At 42.0% G+C, this 20574-nt stretch overlaps 1 protein-coding gene across 1 annotated transcript in view; it reads right to left on the bottom strand.

Moving 5' to 3' along the window:
- Positions 1-1199, bottom strand: part of SLC16A2 (solute carrier family 16 member 2) — a 121528-nt gene extending 120329 nt beyond the window's left edge. Inside the window, exon 1 of the mRNA XM_035028771.1 lies at positions 559-1199. Within this exon, the coding sequence (XP_034884662.1) occupies positions 559-982 (424 nt within the window). The 5' untranslated portion in view covers positions 983-1199. The remainder of the gene's footprint in view (positions 1-558) is intronic.
- Between the last annotated feature and the right edge of the window lie 19375 nt (positions 1200-20574).

Raw genomic sequence — 20574 nt, 5'->3', positions numbered from 1 at the left:
AGACACACTCGCCGGCCTTGTGTTTGACTCTTCGCTCAGTCACCAGGATTCTTAAAGTGTTTTTGACACAAAACACCTCCACTCCCTGTACAGGAACAGGGGCTGCTGCGGAGATCCGCAGTACGGTATTTCTCTCAAAGCCCTCCCAGCCTCCCAGCTCTCTCCGCTCTCCATGACTTCGCGCCGCCTCCAAAAAAATTTGCAAATATTTCCCCCCACTACACATGGTCAGCATACTTAAAAAAAAAAAAAAAAAACCCAAATAACCCAAAAGGTGCGTCTGGATTTGTACCAGGGCTAAAAAGTTCATTCCTTGCCTGTGATCAATGAATATCCCAGGTCCCACCCAAGGGACGTCTTGCGCCTAGTCTCCATAGGTAAGGGTGCCCTGAGCCCCGCAACCCGCGCCTTAGCAGCGCCGTGGGCAAGGGACAAGGGGGAGGAGACGCAGCAGAAAGCTGAAGGGGCGCCTCCGACGGAGAGGTCAGGAGTCGGCGGCAGTGGGAGCGGAGGACACCCTTGCCCAGAATGCCAGGAGGGGCGCACGGGGCCACTCACCTGCTTGGAACTCCACTTGGCGATTTTTCTCTCTCTCCTCCTGCAGCAGCATGGAGTAGAGGATCCCAAAAGAGTTCTGGATGCCAAAGATGGAGCCGTTGCACCAGGTGGCAGCGAAGACCACCATCCAGCCGAAGCCACCTTCGGGGGGCTGAAAGCCGCGCGCGGTGCCGCGGGTCTCCACGGTGGGCGTGGACTTGGATTCATGCACTGGCTCGGGCTCAAATTCCAGCTCCGGCAAGGGTGCAGGGTCCGGTAGGGGCTGGGGCTCCGGCTGCGGCTCCGGCTGCGGCTCGGGTGGGGGCACGGGCACCGGCTCCGGCTCGGGCTCTGGCTCGGGGCTACCCACCCACTCCTGCTGTTCCTGGTCTGCTTCCCGCCAGGGCCCCTTGGCTTCCTTGCTCGCCAGGCTTTGCAGCGCCATCTCGGCAGGGGGACTGTGGCTGCTCCGGCGGGAGGAGCCGCTGTGTGGCTGGTACTTGTTTCTGCTGCTGCTGCTGCTGCTGCTGCTGCCGCCGCCGCTGCCGCCGCTGCTGCCGCTGCCGCCGCCGCTCCGAGCACTGCTGCCGCCGCTGCCTCCTCCTCCCGGCTCCGCGCCCCAGCTGGCCCGCCTGTCCCGCGACAGACGGTCCCTCGAGTCCTCTCCTCCTCCTCCCACGTCCAACCCCCCTTCTGCTCTCCCCATGTCATCTCTCTCCTCCCCCTCCTCTTCTCCCCCCCACCTCTTCCTCCCTCAACAGGCAGCCGCTACAGCCTCGCTCTTCTCCCTAGCCCTTCCTGCTCCCCATACTCGCCTACCTACCCTAGCCGCTGCTCCCTACCTCAACTTCCTTTCCCAACTACTGGATCCTGTCCTCCTTGTCCAGATACCCAGTAGAGGGAGAGTTTAAATGGTTTTTCCACAAACTATCCTGCTCCCCCTGCCTTCTCCTCCCCACGGGTTCCAAACAGGCATTGATCACCCCAGAATTTCCAGGGAAGACCCCACTGTCCTTTTCTCCCACTCCCTTCTTCCTCACAAGCAGCCTGGAACGGAGGTGGTCCCGAGGACCCCAGGACAAGAGTTGGACTGTGAGAGACCCCACCCTGCCCTCAGGAATCTCTTTGTCCCCCACTTGGGTTTGGGGAGAGCGACCTGGAGGGGAAAGCCCAGACTTCGGACAGAAGGTGGGCACAATCTTCTAGAGCTGGGGGCTCAGCCTCCCACGGTCCTGCGCAGCCCCCCCCCCCCCCCGGTCTCTCCCCCTTCGCCCCCGCCCTTCCCGGCAAATCCCTGGCGGGGCGCGAAGGGGAGGAGACAGCCCGGCAGCGAGGCCCGCCCCTCCGGGCAGTCAATCAGGGTTTTGTTTGCGCCAACCTGGAGCCCAGAGGAGCGGTAGAGGGCCGGGTCTGGTCCGGGGGCTGGGCCAGGAAGGGAGGGAGGTGCAGTGACACCGGAGGGGGCCGGGCCCAGGCGGGGCCGGAGCCCAAGCTCAGCTTAGGCTCCTCCCGGCTCTCTGTCCCGCAGTGGGGAACTAGGAGTCGACGCCAGGTCAAGCAGCCAGTTGGGCAAGGGCCGATCTTCCGGCCCTCCGGACTTGGCTGAGCCGCTTGCGGAGGGTGTCTTTCCAGCACCCACTGCCCGCTTCCGCCCACCTCAGGCTTAGAGACGTGAGTCTCGCTGAATGTCCCAGACTAAGGCCCCAGCCCCGCGAGGATAAGGGAGATTTTGCTCCCCAGAGAGCGCACGGGTCCCAGGAGGCGGGATGGGTGATCTGCCCTGTGGGCGGCCCGGCTCCCTGCCGGAGTGCGCTGCTGCGACCAGCCTTAGCCCTGGGGACCCGCCCCACGATCCCGGGAAGTTCTGCCTCCCCTGAGGGCCCACGCGTCTAATGCACTAATCATGAGGTCGCGGTGTGGTTACTAAGCTACTCCGCTCTCCACCAGCAGGCGGGAGAGCGCCAAGCTGTTTCTACCCGGCATCTCATTAACCTTCTTGCCGGGGGAAGACTGTATGGCCGGTGAAAATGCAGCTCAGGGCTCTGCCAGATGCGCACGAACGCAGAGTTACTAAGCACGTAAGAGCGGGCTGAATAGAGGGTTTTCGAGGAGCTTGCCTGTCAGGAAAGGAATCCGTCTAAATTCACAAATCACGGGGGCTATACCAGTCAGCAGAGCAGGCATTGCTTGAGCGAATAAGAGCGCCTTTACTGCCACCTTTTTAGTCAAGGGTCTCACCTACTTTTTCCAAGCACAAAACCTGAGGCTCAACGAAGTCAAGGCATTTTTTAGCCTAAGGTTATGGGACAAGTCAAGTACAAGCTGGAATTCAAGGCAGGTCTCCATACATCAAAGCCTCACACATTTCCTAAGCTTCACCACAGCAGTCTAGGGCTTGGCACTTTGGGAGAGGGACAAAGGAGGGAAGGCAGGATTTGGCTGAGCAATCACAGTAGGCTTCTGGGAGAGGTTGTGGCCTAGATGGGCCTTGAATGTTGAGAAGGATTTTAACAGTCTGAGGGTAGGGTGGGTTGTCCCTGCCTAAAAGAGACAAAGCACAGAGGCATAGAAGGCCTCTACTCATGGAAAAGAGGTAAGTGAAAGTTAATCAGGCCAAAGAGTTAATATGTATGTTACCTCTTCCAGGAAACATTTACATTTTAATAAAAATCCACAATGCTTTAGCCATGAGTGACAAATCATGCACATAATGGGCACTAGGGCTTTAAGATTTGCTTTTTAGTCAGGGGTCTCACCATACACATGACCAACTATTGCCCCAGGGGACACTAGCCTTGGTTTCCATTTGCAAGGAACCTGAATAAAACCCTGAAAAAAGGTTGTTTCCAATCCCACAACTGAGACTAGACCTGGAGTCTTGCAGCTCATCTCATACCCTACTGTCTAAATTCTGTTTCCTCGTTGTTTAAATGGGTTTTTAGATCACCGGAGTGGGGCGTGAGTGTGGATAATAACACTCATTGAGAATCTCCTATGAACCTAGCACTATGCTAACCCTTTACATACAAGCTCTCATATAATCATAACAACCCTATAAGGTCGGGATGGATTTGTGCCTATATTATAACTGAGGAAACAGAGACTCTAAGAGGTTAAGTCAGTTGCTTAAGTCTACAAAGCCAGTAAGAGGTAGCACAGGAATCTTTGCTTATTTGTGTGAGTTTCAAAGTATATGCCCCTCCCAGAAGACAGGATCCTATAACCACCACCCCACCATTCTAGGAACACATGCAATATCTACCATTTCCACCCTCTTTAATGGCTAGAGTACTGGTATGAGAAGATCTGGGTTCTAATCTTGATTCTACCATTGCACACCTGTGTGGTTCTAAGCACGTCGTTTTCCCTTTTTGAGCTTCAGTTTCTTTATTGCAGAATGGAGCTAATATCTACCTCACAGTTATTAAATGGCATGCTGAGAAGTATAGGCTTTATTTTGGATATACAAGGGAGCCACTGAAGATTTTTGAGTAGGAGACTAACATCAAATCTACATTTTAGAAAGAAAACTGTGGTGACCGCATAGAAAGATACTGTGGCTTGGAAAGATAATAGGTAAGGAAACCAAGCAAGTTAAAAAAAAATGTTGATAATATGAAATAGGGCAGTGACTGTGAGGATGAAGAAAAAGGGATGACTCTGTGAACCACTGTTATGAAAGAGTTGACAGATTTGGGTACTGAGAGAAAAAGAAGAAACAAAGATGATGCTGACATTTCTTGCTTGAGTGAAGGAAAGAGTGGTAATAGTGTTAACAAAGATTGGGAATTAGGAGCCAAATCAGGTCTGACATGCCTGTGACTTCCGTTCTCTTTCTAAATAATCCTGTCAATTACAGCTCTAAAATGCAACTTTAATCATGATATTTCTCTGCTCTAAAAACTTCCAATGATTCTCCATTTGAATCTTAAGTTTAAATTCCTCAGCGAGGCATAAAAGGTCCTTTATGGTTTGGGACCAGCCTCATTCACTCAGCAAATATTTACTAAGAGCCTCTGTCTGCCAGGTTCTGTACTAAATATCAAGGACACACACAAAAAAAACTGGTGCCTGTTTCTGAGGATCTTATATTCAATCTGTCTAGCACCATTCTCTGTCATTTTGTTCCCTTCTTTTCTTCCATTCATGCCAGGCTCCAAACACGCTGGATTACCTACTATTCCAGGAAGACTTATGGGCACCTGCTGATTTCTCAGCCCTCACCACCGATTCTTCCCACTGTTCTCCAGTTGAAATTCTATGTCTTTCCCGAATCTCCAGAGTCAGTTCAACAAAGCAAACAGGAGGGTTAGTGCTGAATTGAGGAGGCATGTCTCTTGCCTTTCTTATGCCATTCAGCCATTCATTTCACAAATAGTTATTTTGAGAAACTATTGTGTGCCAGTCACTATGTCAGGTGCTGGAAACATACAATGGTCCTTGTCCTGGTGGAGTTTACATTCTAGTGGGAACTATTAATAATTATAATGACCATTTATTGAACTTGACTCCACTAGACTGGGTGAAGACATTTTGAGATTGAGGAAAAGGGAAGGGAAGGATGTAAAGGATGAGACAAAGTTGAGAATGAGGTGGTAGAGGTAGGGCTAGTGTCTCAAGATGAATGAATTTTTCTACACATTTCTAAGTCAGACTTAGTCAACAAACATCATCAATAGCAAAAAAAATCTTTAGAAAGCACCTACTATGTATAGATCTGTTCAGCTTGGCTCATGCTCATGACAAGTAAGTGAGGTATGGCCCCTGTAAGCCCTTTAAATTATTTTACTTGTCTGACTGTGGACCTTAGGAAACTCTAGTGTGGAGGTTTCTGGTTTATACTGCAACTGAATGAATGTGCTTTCTTTCTGGCCCTAACAGAAATAATCCCGCAGTGGAATCATTCCGATTGCTTATGCCCTTGATTACTCATACTAGTGAGTGAAGCAAAGCAGTGGTTCCCTGACTTGGTCACACATCCGAATCACCTAGAGACTTTTTATAACAGTACTGACTCCTGGATCCCACTCCACACTTGCTGAATCAGAATACCTGAGGGTGGGAGCCAGGAATTCATGGTTTTAACAAGTCTCCCAGTAATATAGATGCACTGCCAGGTTTCAAATCCACTAGACCAAAACAATAATAACCCAAAATTTTGATCTCAAAGACTAGAATAATTTCTGTAAAATTTCTCCCAAAACTTTTGGGACCAACATAAGGATATCAATTTTTAATGTTGCCATGTGAGGACAGGTGTCATTACTAGCATATCATTAATGAAATGATATTTTAACATTGAAATAATGAAAATTTAGAAAGGCCATAGTCTTTTACTAAGAAGTCTTTCTCAAGAAAAGTCAGTGGGCAACAATTTTTCTCATGTGTCAACAAACTGATGAAAATGTCGGACTGTCATGGATCTGCAGATTAGTGCTTGGGATTCACTGGACCATACAACCTTTGAAAGCCCTGCGATCCTTGACATTCTCTATTTTAGGCCAAAGGTACTTCCTTGCTTTGAGCCTCTTCTATGCTCAAATAGAACCTTTCTGGCTAGAGTAGAATTCAGTAGTTCATCTTCATTATCCCCCTGCTCTGTGCCTAACTCATCCTAACTACTTGAAAATGGATGATGTACTGAGAGCTTTCTCGAGAAGGTGAGTACATATTTTTTTCCTCCTTTACTCACTTTCTTTATTCATCTCTATGAGGGTAACTTAACAGTTCTGATGATACAGCACCACCCTTGAATCCAAGAGCCAAGTGAGGTTGATTGTGAAAATGAGACAGAGTGTTCAGTAGTGGCAAAAGTAGTCCAAAAGCAGAGAAGACTTAGGTTTTATTGTTCATAATCAGGAAACAGTACTGATGGGAACCCATATTACTGGGAAGTGAATTTGAATATTGACACATTCTTATGGCCAAAGTGAAGGCGTGGAAAGTAAAAGATATTGGATGTAGTCTGATTTCAGCTTAAGCCAACAGGCTATTCATAATAATAGGTGCATTAAAAACAAATCAATTGGCCCTATGCATGGATCCTGCTTCCTGAATGCCAAGGAAGCAATTCTGCTCAATAATTGGTCTATTATTAGAGCAAGCTTAGAAGGGAAAAGATGACAGAAGCAGCAAAGCATTATAAAAAAGAATGAGATAAGAAATACTTAACCCTCTGAGGGTCAACAGAGAACAGCAAAGGGGTGGCTGGGTGACAGACACTGGGGAGGATATGTGCTATGGTGAGCGCTGTGAATTGTGCAAGACTGTTGAATCTCAGATCTGTACCTCTGAAACAAATAATGCAATATATGTTAAGAAAAAAAAAAAGAAGAAGATAGCAGGAGGGGAAGAATGAAGGGGCGGAAATCAGAGGGGGAAATGAACCATGAGAGACGATGGACTCTGAAAAACAAATTGAGGGTTCTAGAGGGGAGGGAGGTGGGAGGATGGGTTAGCCCGGTGATGGGTATTGAGGAGGGCACGTTCTGCGTGGAGCATTGGGTGTTATGCACAAACAATGAATCACGGAACACTACATCTAAAACTAATGATGTAATGTATGGTGATTAACATAACAATAAAAAAATTAAAAAAAAAAACAGAACAGCAAAGCTTGAAGTGAGAGAAAGGATGAAATGGACTGGTTTCTTGATTATATTCAAGAGAAAAATGGAATGGGGTTTTTATGTTTTTATTTTTTTAAAAGATTTTATTTATTTATTTGACAGAGAGAGAGCGAGAGAGGTAACACAAGCAGGGGGAGTGGGAGAGGGAGAAGCAGGCCTCCTGCGGAGCAGGGAGCCCGATGTGGGGCTCGATCCTAGGACCCTGGGATTATGACCTGAGCCCAAGGCAGACACTTAACTGTCTGAGCCACCCAGGCACCCTGGAATGGGGTTTTTAAGCCTTTTATTAATTTATTCATTTTTTATTCATTCAAGAGATATTTATTGAGAGCCTACTATATGCTAAACATTGTGCTAAACCCTGGTTGAAAATGTCCTATCCTGAGGAGTGGAACGGACTGGAACAGAGGTGTCTGAGGTGTCTGGTTGCAATGCAGTGTAAAGAATGGGCCTTGCCTGGGGGCACCTGGGTGGCTCAGTGGGTTAAGCATCTACCTTCAGCTGAGGTCATGATCCCGGAGTCCCGGGATTGAGTCCCACATGGGAGTCTGCTTTTCCCTCTCCCTCTGCTGCTCTCTCTCCCTGTCAAATAAATTAAAAAAAAAAAAAAAAAAAGAATGGGTCTTGCCTGTGTTGCATCTCAGTTTCTTTTCATAGACTGTGACTTCCCTGAACATAGGGTCGGCACTATTTATTTTTGTATCCTTAGTTAAATTTAACATGATACCTGATACAAAGAAGGTTCAATCAATCAATTTAGTTACTTCATCTAACAAAGCCCATACACAATAGGGATGAGGCTCATCTTTCCGGTTTGTTGTGAGGATTAGAAATAAAATATGGGAAGCACCTAGCATAGTACCTGGTATGTAGTAGGCACTCAATAAATGTTAGCATGTAGTACTACATGGTCAATTAATGTTAATAGGAAGATGTTTTGAAGAGTCCCTTCACTGAGAAAAGAAGAAAACAATTTAGTATGTTCTTTGGCATTGGTGTAGTTCCAAAATCTAGAAAAAACATAAAATGTCAGAGCTGGAAGGGACCTTCCACAAAGTCCAAACTCCTCATTTAACAGATGGGAAAACTGAAGCCTAAAGAAGAAAAAGGACTTATTTAAGGTGCCATCTAAATTATCTAAGCTTTTCCTTCTAGTTACCCCAAATCCTGGTGGAAGGCAATATGATATATGTATAGTAGGTGCATCATTTTACAATTGGCACAGAATAAGATTATTAAATCATTTGCCCAAAGACCTATGATTCACACTGTGGCTGTCTGGGTCCAGAGTCTATGATTTTAACCACTACACTTTTCTATCACAGAACCTATAAAATTATATGAAAATTACCCATTTAACATGTCTCCCCACTAGAACCTAAGCTCTCTGAGGGAAGAACACTGTCTGACTTCCACTATAGATAGATATTAGTTCACTTAACAAATATTTACTGAGCAACTATTATACACTAGGATTTTCTAGGCCTGAAAAGCAGGCCATATCTTTAAGCCAGATTATCTAGCTTTGTGGTACTGTTGATGTTCATTTCCCTTTTGCTATATCCTTCCCTTTACTATTGTCTTGTTGAACATTTTAGCTTAGTCACATCTATGCTATGGCACAAACAGTTCTGTACCCATGTTTGAGCTAGGTTGTTAAAGGAGAATAATTAGTGAGAAACTTCAGGGGGAAAGTGCAATATTAGAGACATGATGAGAACTGGGAGTTCCTTACAACATGGAGAGGCTTCTTTCAGTAAAGGCTTTTTAGGAATTACATGGGATAGGTGTTTTGTTTTGTTCAATTTAGGAAGTGCTCTGGTCTTATAATATCTTTTGCCTGCCTCCTCCCATTTGGCCTTCTAAGAATTCACAGTGTAGCCGGAGAGATAAGTCATATATATCTAGTAAGATAATTCCCCCAAGCACCAAGTCATTAGTAGAAATACTAACTGCTGAAGAGACCATAGGACAGCAAGGTGAGGGAGACTTGGTGGGGTGGGGCAGGGTGGGGTTCAGTGTAGCAGAGGGAAGGTAGGAGTAGACATTGTGTGCCTACATTCTCAGATTTTGTCTGGCCCACCTCTTTGGGGGTGATTTCTCAGACTCCAAGATAGCCACTGACCTAGGGCCGTTAGGAACCCCAAGGACCTTGCACAGAAAATTTCTAGAGAGTAAGAGACAGAAAAATGAAACAGTGGTGGGCCTTAAGGTCAGAACCAGGTATAAGCAACTGAGTTAGAGAGTGACTGGTATGGTCTGGCCCAGGGGCCAAATTTCAAGTCCAACTTGCTGACCCTGCAGATAAATAAAGCCAGTTAAAGGGCAGGAAAAAATTATTCAAATGGAGCAGGGGCAAGGGTGCAAGGGGCAGGGGGCAAGGGAGTTGGGTGGAGGGTAAAAACAAAGAAGAGACAGTTTATTTTTCTCCTTCAGTACATATTTACAGAGTTCCTTCTGTGCCTGACTAAACTGTTTTCTAGGGCCTTTTTTTGGATGAGGGAGGGACAAGGAGGAAAAGTGTATTTTGTTAAAACTTTCTGAGACCTGGAGATGTTAATCTACTTGCCCAAAGAAATGCTGTGAGTGGGACGAGACCCTTGTCTCTTAGCTCCTAACCACAGGACATTTCTCCATGCCACACTACCTATTATGTCATTCAACTCCTTAAAAATCTGAGATGGTTCCTTACTGCCTAAAGAATAAAGTCCAGGGATGCCTGGCTGGCTCAGTCGTTAAGCGTCTGCCTTTGGCTCAGGTCATGATCCCAGGGTCCTGGGATTGAGCCCCATGTTGGGGTCCCTGCTCAGTGGGAGCCTGCTTCTCACTCTTCTCCCCCCCTTGTGCTCTCTCTCATTATCTCTATCACTATCTCTCTCTCAAATAAATAAATAAAATCTTAAAAAAAAAAAAAGAAGAAAGTCCAAACTCCGGGGCTGCCACATTGGGCCCCTCATTATGCAGGTCCTGTTCAACTCTCCATTGGTTCCTGGGCCACTTCCCACAATGGGATTTAAACCCAAACAGCATAGAGCTCTTTCCTACCTCATTGGCCCCAAATGCCCATGTCTCTTTTTTGGCAACTTTTTCTTCCCCAAATTGAAATAATTTTACCATTAACACCTACATACCCACCACTGGATTCTACTGTTAACATTTTTACTATATTTGCTTTAACACATATTTGTCCATCTAACTCTCCATTGACCTATATCAATCCATCTTATTTTTAATGCATTTTGAAAAAAATTGAAGACAATAGTACACATTCCCCCAATGCAGAAATATTTGTAAATACATGCAGAAGCACGTATATTACTAGCTAGATTTCAATTTTCTTGTGTTTTTTCTTTTGAGGTAAAATTTATATACAGTGGAATACATAAATCTTAAAGGAACATTTGCTGTGTTTTGACAAATGCATATGCCCTTATAACCTACCGCTTTATCAAGATATAGAGCATTACCATCACCCCAGAAACTTCCCTCAAGTTCCTTCTCAGTCAGACCTCCACCTCATTTTTAAGAGAACCACCATGGATTAGTTGTGTCTTTTCTAGAGATTCATATAAATGGAATAATATAGTATGTAACCTCTTGAGTATGGTGTCTTTCACAGCATAATGCTTTTGAGATTTAGCCATGCTGTGCTGGGAAATATTCCATTGTATCTGTATTGTATTCACCAGTTGATGGGCAGCTGGGTTCTTTCTAGTTTAGGACTATTATGAATAAAGCTATAATGAACATTTGTACACAAGTCTTTTCATGGACATATTTTCATTTCTTTTGGGTAGATACCTGTAAGTGGAACTGTTAGGTGCTACAAACATTGGGGTGCAGCTGCCCCTTTGGATCAGTACATTTGCATCTTTGGGGTAAATACCTAGTAGTGCAATTGCTGGGTCATAGGATAGTTCTATTTTTAACTTTTTGAGGAACCTCCATACTGTTCTCCAGAGTGGCTGCACCAGTTTGCATTCCTACCAACAGTGTAAGAGCGTTCTCGCCAACACCTCTTGTTTCTTGTGTTGTTAATTTTAGCCATTCTGACAGGTATAAGGTGATATCTCATTGTAGTTTTGATTTGCATTTCCCTGATGGTAAGTGATGATGAACATTCTTCCATGTGTTTGTTGGCCATTTGTATGTCTTCTTTGAAAAAATGTTTATTCATGTCTTCTGCCCATTTTTTAATTGGATTATTCATTTTTAGGGTGTTGAGTATTATAAGTTCTTCATATATTTTGGATACTAAAAGAATGTCAGTTTAATGGAGGGATGTATTTCTATCTCCAGTATCTAGAAGAGTGCCTAACACATAGTAGATGTTTAATAATTGGTTGTCAAGTGAATAATAAGGAAGTCAACAAAGTGGCCTAAGCCTCCACCCTCTAGCCCATACTGCCCTGATGTTTAAAATGTTGTGTAAGTGGCTGCTTCTTTCAAGTTATGTTCTTTAAAAATACCAGTCCCCAAAGAAAGGTGACTCACTCAAACTTTCACATGTACATTTTGATTGGCTCATCACAAAGCAACTTCATGTCCAATATCCTCTTTGATCTATCCAGCAATTTTCTGAGGTAGGCAGGTCAAGGATTATGTTCATTTTGCAAAGGGGAATTGAGACTCAGAAAAGCGAAAATTTTTTTTTATTCCAAGTTACTCAATTAGTAAATGAAAAAGCCAAGATTTGAACTCAAGTTTTCTTATATCCATCCAGAAATTTTCCCACTGCAAATGAATTTATCAGATTGGTGAAGGTGGGGGTACTTGCAGGCCCTGGGAATACGAATGGAGTGATAAAGAACCAGAGAGAAAACTACAAACGGAGAAGGGTCCTGAAGGGAGAGGCAGGGAAAGATAGTTAAAAATGAGTCTGGTGCTGTCTGCCCCTCTCCCTACTCATTGCCTCAGGAGCCCCAGTTTTAACAGGAAAGCCAAGCCTGGTATCTACATCAGTGGAGCTCCCTCAGAGTGAACACTTCCCTGCCTGAGAAGAATCCAATCCAGGGAATACTTGTGAAGGAAACAATAGTTCAGATCTTCTTCCTATTAGAAGATTTAGTTTTAGGGGTTTGGAAATTTGGGGAGGCAGAGATGGTGGTAAAAGTAGCCCTCAGAGTCCTGCAGCCAATTGACAACAAAATCCCTATGTTCATATTTCTGGGGAGGAACCACATATGTGAAGGAGGTGGGAGTGGGCCCCAGCTCCCCATCCAACTAGGGAAAGCCAAATGGAGCTACCAGAATCAGATGATAATAATCTGTTAGAACCCCATTTCTAGCATTTCCTTTTTGAAGTACCTCATGAACGAGTTTGGGCAGGGGAGGAGGTTGGTAAGAGCCATAGATCAGAGCTCAATACTCTTGGGGTTGGGTTTCTGGCCACATTCAATTTGTTCATTCCCATTTGGAGGATAAGTTTTGTGTTTGCCCATGAGATGAAGGAGCAGGGGGAAGGAAGAGACATTGGTGACAAATGTCAACGGTAAAAAAGAAAGAAAGCAAAGGATTCCATGGCCATGGCCTTTGTCTGGCAATGGGTTGCCAACCTTAGTCTTTGAAGGGTATTTAACACCTATCAATCCCCATGATTGAGAGAAGAGAAAATTGAGCCTCTGTACTAGGGCTGCTGAGCTTACATAGGACAAGGCTTGTGTCCACTCTCTTCTCTTTCCCCACTCACATCAAGCCTTCCTCTATGCCTTTGCAGCACCCTTGCTCCCCATCCCAGCTCTCTAATCAGCTGCTTACTGAGCTGTTTCACCCACTAGAATGTGAGCTCCTTTTTATGTACTCAGGCACATGTACCCCACATTTACCTTGGCCCTCCTGAGCTACAGTTTCTATACTAATCTTGATTCAGTAATCCAATAGTTTTTTTCTTCTCCTTCCCTTTTTTTTCTTTCTTTCCTTCCTTCCTGTAGGAGATTCTGGATGGTGGAGAGGCTTCCTAATGCCCTTGGAATCTGGTACAGTGAAAGTAACAAAGGACTGGGAATCAATAGACTTGGGTTTAAGTCCCAGCTCTGTCACTGAGTGACCTTGGGTGAGTCCCTTATCCTTTCTGGGTCTTTTACTGTCTTCACCTGACAATAGAATGAACCAGGATGAGTACTTTCCCAACCGTGCTTTTTGTGCCAGATAGTGTCATTTCCCAAAGCGTAATACAAGGAAATGAGACAATTTTAGGTGTTACCAGAAACAAATTTTAAATTTCAATAGCTTTGTTATGTATTTTAATATGAATTAGAAAAAATATGCCTAGAGAATTAAAATCTATATTACATAGAATGAGACTGAATTTATTTAAGAAAAAAAGTGAGTCAATTTAAAGAAACAAATATTATCACACTGGCTGGTAGATATGTTAAAAATAATATAGGTGCTCTGGGTAGAACTAAAAGTTGGATAACACTACCCTAGAATTCTAAGGCATCTCTTCAGGCCAGGGTTGAACCCAAGGCCCCTCACTGGGTTTAACCAAAAGAGTTGCACCTTTAATTTGAAGAAATAAGAAACAAGAAAACAAAAATAAAACCTAAGCCTTGGCCCAAGGGTCCCCCAGTGCTGACATCCAAAGATTAAATCCCAACAGCCAGATTTGAGTGTTCTCCTGGCCTGAGGGGTAATTTGATGGCTATGTCTAAATCAGGTGATTTGAAAAGCTGCCCACTTCCCTGTAGTGTACTGCAAGCTCCAGGGAGAAGTTACGGGGAAAAAATGTGGAAGCTGCCATTCAAAATTAGCCTTGGGCAGGAAGGGGTGGGGGGTAATAGTCTCTAAAGTCCAGCTGCCCCCTACTGGCCATAGACAAGGCTTGTGTCATGTGTATGGTCAGAGAGTTCCTTTTGACCTCGATTAACATTCATTCCGAGCAGCCAGTTCCAGAGCACAGTGGCTTTCAACAAACCTCAGAGAGGGGAGTGGGTTGGGATGGGGATGAACCTGAGAATTCGTCATAGCTCTGGCTTTTATACCTGATCAGGCTATATACCTTCTTCAGCCCAAAAACAGAATGATAGAAAAGGACTCAATAAATTCTGGGCCTACCCCAAAATTCAGATGAGTTTGCTTGACTCCCAAGTTCCTCTCAAGAAGTGAGTATTAGTGGTTGACCAGACTCATCTTTCCATCCTTACATGTAGTCTCAGAATCAGCTTCTCAGTAACAGAACCACTTGCTACTTAAGCAGCATCAAGAGAGGTCTGGGAAGGATTCAACACCTCATTCCATAATTCTCACCAGTCCTCACACATCCATGATATTGACAACTGGTGTTTTCTCAAATTTATGCAATGTACTTTGCAAACACAACTTGAAGAAAACTTCCCTAATCCCTTCCTCCAACTAGTCTCCTCTACCACCATTAAAAAAAATACCTATTTGCCATTAAAAAAGTGCCCTTGGGGTACACATAGCACTCATAACTGTTTATATTGGCAAGCATAGTGTTTGAAAAATTAGGGTATATGAGTCACTGAAAATGATGGAGCAGAGAACTCCAGGTATACAACCCTCCCAAAAAGCAACTAATGAGCTGGAAAAAAAAAAAACAACTATCTGAATCAGCTTTGGAAAAACTCCAGAATCCAGTCAAAAACTTACAACAAAAGGGACTTACAACACCAAAGATTTGGTGAAGAAAGAAAGTGTTGCTTTGTGGTAAGAGATTGCTGTGGTGTTTTAAATCATTCACTTACCATCCTCCACACCTCAAATCAGCAGCAGCTGTGAGGAGAGTAGCTGGCACAACTGGTGCAAGTTGCTGGTGCCAGAGGGAGCAATATGGGCCTTACTCTTAAAGAATTGTGTTATGGGTCTCAACCTGACTAGAGGCTCCCTCAAAAACTGGCATAAATGTTTCTCTTTGCTATTTCTTACTCAGAAATCACAGGGCCAGGTGGCTTGCAGGGAGGCCATTGCCACAAGCATTTAAAGACATAGGTATTGGCCACAGCAGCCTGAGGCAAGGGACAACATTTGATACAAGCAATAGATAGACTTAGACGCTTGGAAAGGAAGAGGCTGGACAGGAGATATATGTGGAAATAAGAAATTTAAAAAGGGTGCCTGGGTGGCTCAGTTGGTTGAGCGACTGCCTTCGGCTCAGGTCATGATCCTGGAGTCCCAGGATCGAGTCCCGCATCAGGCTCCCTGCTCGGCAGGGAGTCTGCTTCTCCCTCTGACCCTCCTCCCTCTCATGCTGTCTCTCATTCTCTCTGTCTCAAATAAATAAATAAAATCTTTAAAAAAAAAAAAGAAATTTAAAAAGATTTTATGTATACTAGGGAATCAAGAAATCCATGTGCATAACCAGGACAAGACACATGCTTGAAAAGGCTTGAGGAGACCTAAGCTTTCACTTCTGGCTGGTCTTCATCCGTGACACATGTAGGAAGTAAAAGCTAAGGTAGAGTTATAAGTGACCTAGCTAAGCATTGAAAAAGTGCCCCAACACAAAACCAATAGGCAGAGATCAGAAAAGTATTTTTTTGCATTTCTTTCTTCCTCCCTCCCTCCCTCCTCCCTCCCTTCCTTCTTTCTTTTCTTTTCTTTTCTTTTCTTTTCTTTCTTTCTTTCTTTCTTTCTTTCTTTCTTTCTTTCTTTCTGCATTTCTGCATTTCTGCATTTCTGCATTTCTTGGCTCCAAGCATTTAAAGTAACTGTCAAAACACCAGCTGACCATTAAGCTAACAGAACACAGACTTCAATGGCCACACACAACAAAGAATACAGATTTCATAAAAATAGTTTATAAAAGTCACTAAATAAGGAAATAACAACCCATAATAGGCAGCAGGGGGGAAAAAAGCCCTGGGGAGGAGGGAGAATCTGGTTTCCAGAGTTGTCACATTAGAATACTCAAAATATCTAGTTTTCAATTAAAAAAAAATTATGAGGCATGCAAAGAAACAAGAAAATATGGTCCATTCACAGGAAGAAAAATAGAAATTATAAAGAAGCCCAGGCACTTGACTTATTAGATAAAGACTTTAAATCTATGATGTTAGTATGCTCAAAGAGATATAGAATACCATTAACAAAAAACTAAAGGAAGATGGGAGACTGATATTCAAGCAAATAGAGAATGTCAATAGAGAGAGAGAGAGAAATTATAAAAAAGAAACCAAATGGAAATTCTAGAAATGAAAAGTACAATTGAGATTAAAAATTTACAAGAGACATTTAACGACAAATTTAAGCAGGCAGAAGAATCAGTGAACTTGATGGTAGGTCAATTGAGATTATCTAGTCTGGGATGTAGAAAGAAAAAAAAATGAAGAAAAATGAATAAAGGCCAAGAAACCTGTGGTATAACATCAAGAGTACTAATAGGCACATAATGGGATTCCCATAAGGAAAGGAGAGAGATGGGGGGCAGAAAGACTATTTTAAAAAATAATGACCATAACCTTCCCAAATTTGAGGAAAGACACGAATCTGTACATCCAAGAAGCCAACTCCAAGTAGGATAAACTTAAAGAGATCCACACTGAGACACATTATATTTAAAGTGTCCAAAGCTAAAAGGAAAAAAATCAGCAAGAGAGAAGTGACTGAACATATACAAGGGATCCTCAATAAGATTAACAACCAATTTCTCACCAGAAATCCATGGAGGCCAGAAGGCAGTGAGATGACATATTTGAAGTGCTGAAAGAAAAAAAAAAAAATCAAGCAAAAATTCTGTACCCAGCAAAACTAACCTTCCAAAATGAAGGAAAGAGGTGCCTGGGTGGCTCAGTCAGTTCAATGTTCAACTCTTGATATCAGCTAAAGTCATGATCTCAGGGTCATGAGATGGAGCCCCATGTCAGGCTTTATGTTGGGCATGAAACCTACCTAACATTCTCTCTCTCCTTCTCTCTCTGCCCCTCCCCCCACTCTCACTTTATCTTGCTCTTTCCAAAAAAAAAAAAAAAGAAGGAAAGACTTTCGCTTTCTAGTACAGCATGTAAAGAACTTGGGAATGATCACTCATCCTAATAACAAGTAAAAAACTGAGCAAATTAAAAATCAACAACTCTTTGGAGATATATCAGAGAATTGAGGATACAGGGCAAACTGACACCCCCAAAATTAGAGACACAAACAGGCAGATAAAGAATTACATTTACCAGAACAGAAACTCAAAGCAGAAACTTCCATGGAAACCAGTGTCAGCATAGGAAAACCTAAACTGAAATTGATAAATTGCTGGAGTCTCAGTGTGGACAAGTTTGTGAGTTAAAAACTCTAAGGGGCCTAGTAATAGAGGTGCCCCAAAACTCTTGTGATATTTACTTCCAGGAGCCCTACCAGGCTCTCACAATGAAGATTGGAGAAAAATCTCCTTGTGCTTCTAGCAGAGAAATGGAAAAGGGAGCCATTTTGAAATATGCCCAGAGTATTCTGTTCTTTACAATGAGGGCTGTGCTCCAAACTATTTTGCCCCAGTGTACCCTGCTGGTATTTTACCAGAGCTTATCCAACCTGAAGGAAGGGAAATATCCAACTCCAGCACACTGATCCTCCTGACCCACATAAGGGGAAGAAAAAACTGAGAAGCACTTTTGAAGGCCACAACCCAGAAACACAGGCTTACTAAAAGACTGAGACCTAATCACAGGTCCACAAATGTTTCCCTTCTCCTTATACCTTACCACTGCATTGATAAAAGCCAATTTACCCCAGTTCCTTTTACCTAGTACATCATGTCTAGTTTTCAAAAAAAAAAAATTACAAGGCATCCTGAAAGGAAAAAAAAAAAAAAAAACCTTCAATTTTTTAATATGGGAATACCAGAAAGAAAAGAGAGAAAAGAATAGAAGAAATACCTGAAGCAATGATGACTGAGAACTTCATAAAATTCACATCAGACACTAAACCAAACATCAAGAAATCTCAGAGAGCAACAAGCAAGATAAATGCCAAAAAAGTACAACTAGGCATATTGCATTCAAACTACAGATATTCAAAGATAGGGAAAAAATTTTTGAAAGAAGCCAGAGGGAAAAAAAGGGCCTTACCTATAAAGGGGAAAGGATAAGAACTACATCAGACTTCTATTCAGAAACTATGCAAACAAGAGGAAAGTGTCCTGAGATAAAGTATTGAGAGAAATCCATCAGCTTAGAAATCTGTCTCCAGTAAAATTATCCCTCAAATATAAAAGAAATAAGGAGTTTCTCAGACAAAAAAAAATTGAGGGAATTTATTGCCAGTAGACCATCATTGGAAGAAATGTTAAAAGAAGTTCTCCAGAAAGAAGGAAAATGATATAAGTCAGAAACTTGGATCTACAAAAACAAAGGAGGAGGGGTGCCTGGCTGGTTCATTTGGTGTAGAATGCAACTCTTGATCTTGGGGTTGTGAGTTCGAGTCCCACATTGGGTGTAGAGATTACTTAAAAAAATAAAATCTTAAAAAAAGAGTGTTAGAGAAGGCATAAGTGATGGTGTAATAAAAACATTTTTCTTATTCTTAATTTATCTAATATATAAAAATTTATTCAAAATAATAGCAATAATGTGTTCAATGATTATACCTTATACATAAGTGAAATGAAATGACAGTAATGACACAAGAGACAGAAGGAATTAGGAATACTTTGATATAAGATACTTGCACTACTCAAAAAGTGGCATAGTATTATTTGAATGTGAACTTGGATTCATTGTAAATGTATATTGTAAACTATGGAAAAGCACCAAAAACTTCTTTTTAACATAAATAATTGACATGTTAGGAAAAGAGACAAAACAGAATCATATAAAATGCTCAATTAAAACCAGCAAAAGCGGAAAAAAGGGTGAAAGAGTGAAAGACAAAAGGAGAAACAAAGAATAAGGGCAATGAATAAAAACAGTAACTAATATGGTAGATGTTAACACTATATCAATAATCACTTAAATCATCATGTCAAATGTCTAACTATACTAATTAAAAGAGAGACTGTCAGCATAAATTAAAAAAACAAGACTTAACTATATGTTGTCTTAAAAAAAAACCTATTTTAAATATAAAAGCACCGATAAATTTAAAAATTAATTCATCTAAATTAAAGAGAGGAAAAAATAAATGACATGCTAACACTCAGCAAAAAAAAAAAAAAAAGCTGGGGTAGCTACTTAATCTCAGACAAAACAGATCAAGGAACATCATTAAAGATAAAAAGGGGCATTACATAATGATAAATGAGTCAATTCTCCAAGAAAATGCAGGAATTCTTAATGTGTATGCACCTAACAACAGAGCATCAAAATACGTGAGACAAAAACTGATAGAATCACAAGAAGAAATAAATGAATTCACTATTATAGTTGGAAATGTTAACACCCCTCTATCAGTAATGGAAAGATTCAACAGGTAGAAAATCAGTAAGGGCAAACAAATGGGTCTAATTAACATCTATAGACTATTTCATCTAACAATATCAGAATAATCATTCTTCTCAAGCTCACAGGGAACATTCACCAAGGTGGACCATATTCTGGACCATAAACCCACCTTAATGAACTTAAAAAAATAGAAATCATATAATATCTGTGCTCAGACCACAATGGAATTAACCTAAAAATCAATAACAGAAAGATAGATGAAAAATACCATATTTAAAAACACTTCTAAATAACATATGAGTCAAAGAAGAATTCTCAGGAGAAATTTTTAAATATTTTGAAGACAATGAAAATACAACTTACCAATTTTTTAAGATACAGTGGAAGCAGTGCTTAGAAAGAGATTTTTAACACTGAATGCATATCTAGAAAAAAGATCTAAAATCAATAATCTAAACTTTCACCTTACTAGAAAAATAAGAAAAAATTAAGTTCAAAGTAAACAAGAAAAGAAATAATACAAAAAATAGAGCATAAGTCAATGAAATAGGAAACAGGAAATCAATTGAGATAATCAACAAAACCAAAAGCTAGATCTTTGAAAAGATCCACAAAATTTATAAGACTCTAGCCAGCTAACTAAGAAAAAAAGAAAGAAGACACAAATTACTAATGTCAGAAATGAAATACAGGAAATCACTACAGATTCTATGGACATTAAAAGAATACTAAAAGAATATTATGATCAATTCTATGCCACAAATTTGATAACTTAGATGAGATGGACCAGGTCCTTGAAAAAGACTATCTACCAAGACTCAAACAAGAATAAATAGACAATCTGAATATGTATATATCTATTAAAGAATTTGAATCAATAATTAATAACCATCCAAAACAGAAAGCACCAGCCCCAAATGGGTTTACTGGTGAATTCTACCATACATTGAAGAAATTATACCAATTCTTACAATCTCTTCCAAAAAATAAAAGCAGAGTGAACAGTTCCTAACTCATTCTATGAGGCCAGCACTAACATAATACCAAAACCAGGCAGAAACAATACAAGAAAAGAAAACTCC

Source organism: Mirounga leonina, unplaced genomic scaffold (assembly GCF_011800145.1).
Source record: "Mirounga leonina isolate KUSES-001 unplaced genomic scaffold, KU_Mleo_1.0 Mir_204, whole genome shotgun sequence".
NCBI classification, from domain to species: domain Eukaryota; kingdom Metazoa; phylum Chordata; class Mammalia; order Carnivora; family Phocidae; genus Mirounga; species Mirounga leonina.
This window is presented reverse-complemented; position numbering and strand designations above follow the sequence as displayed.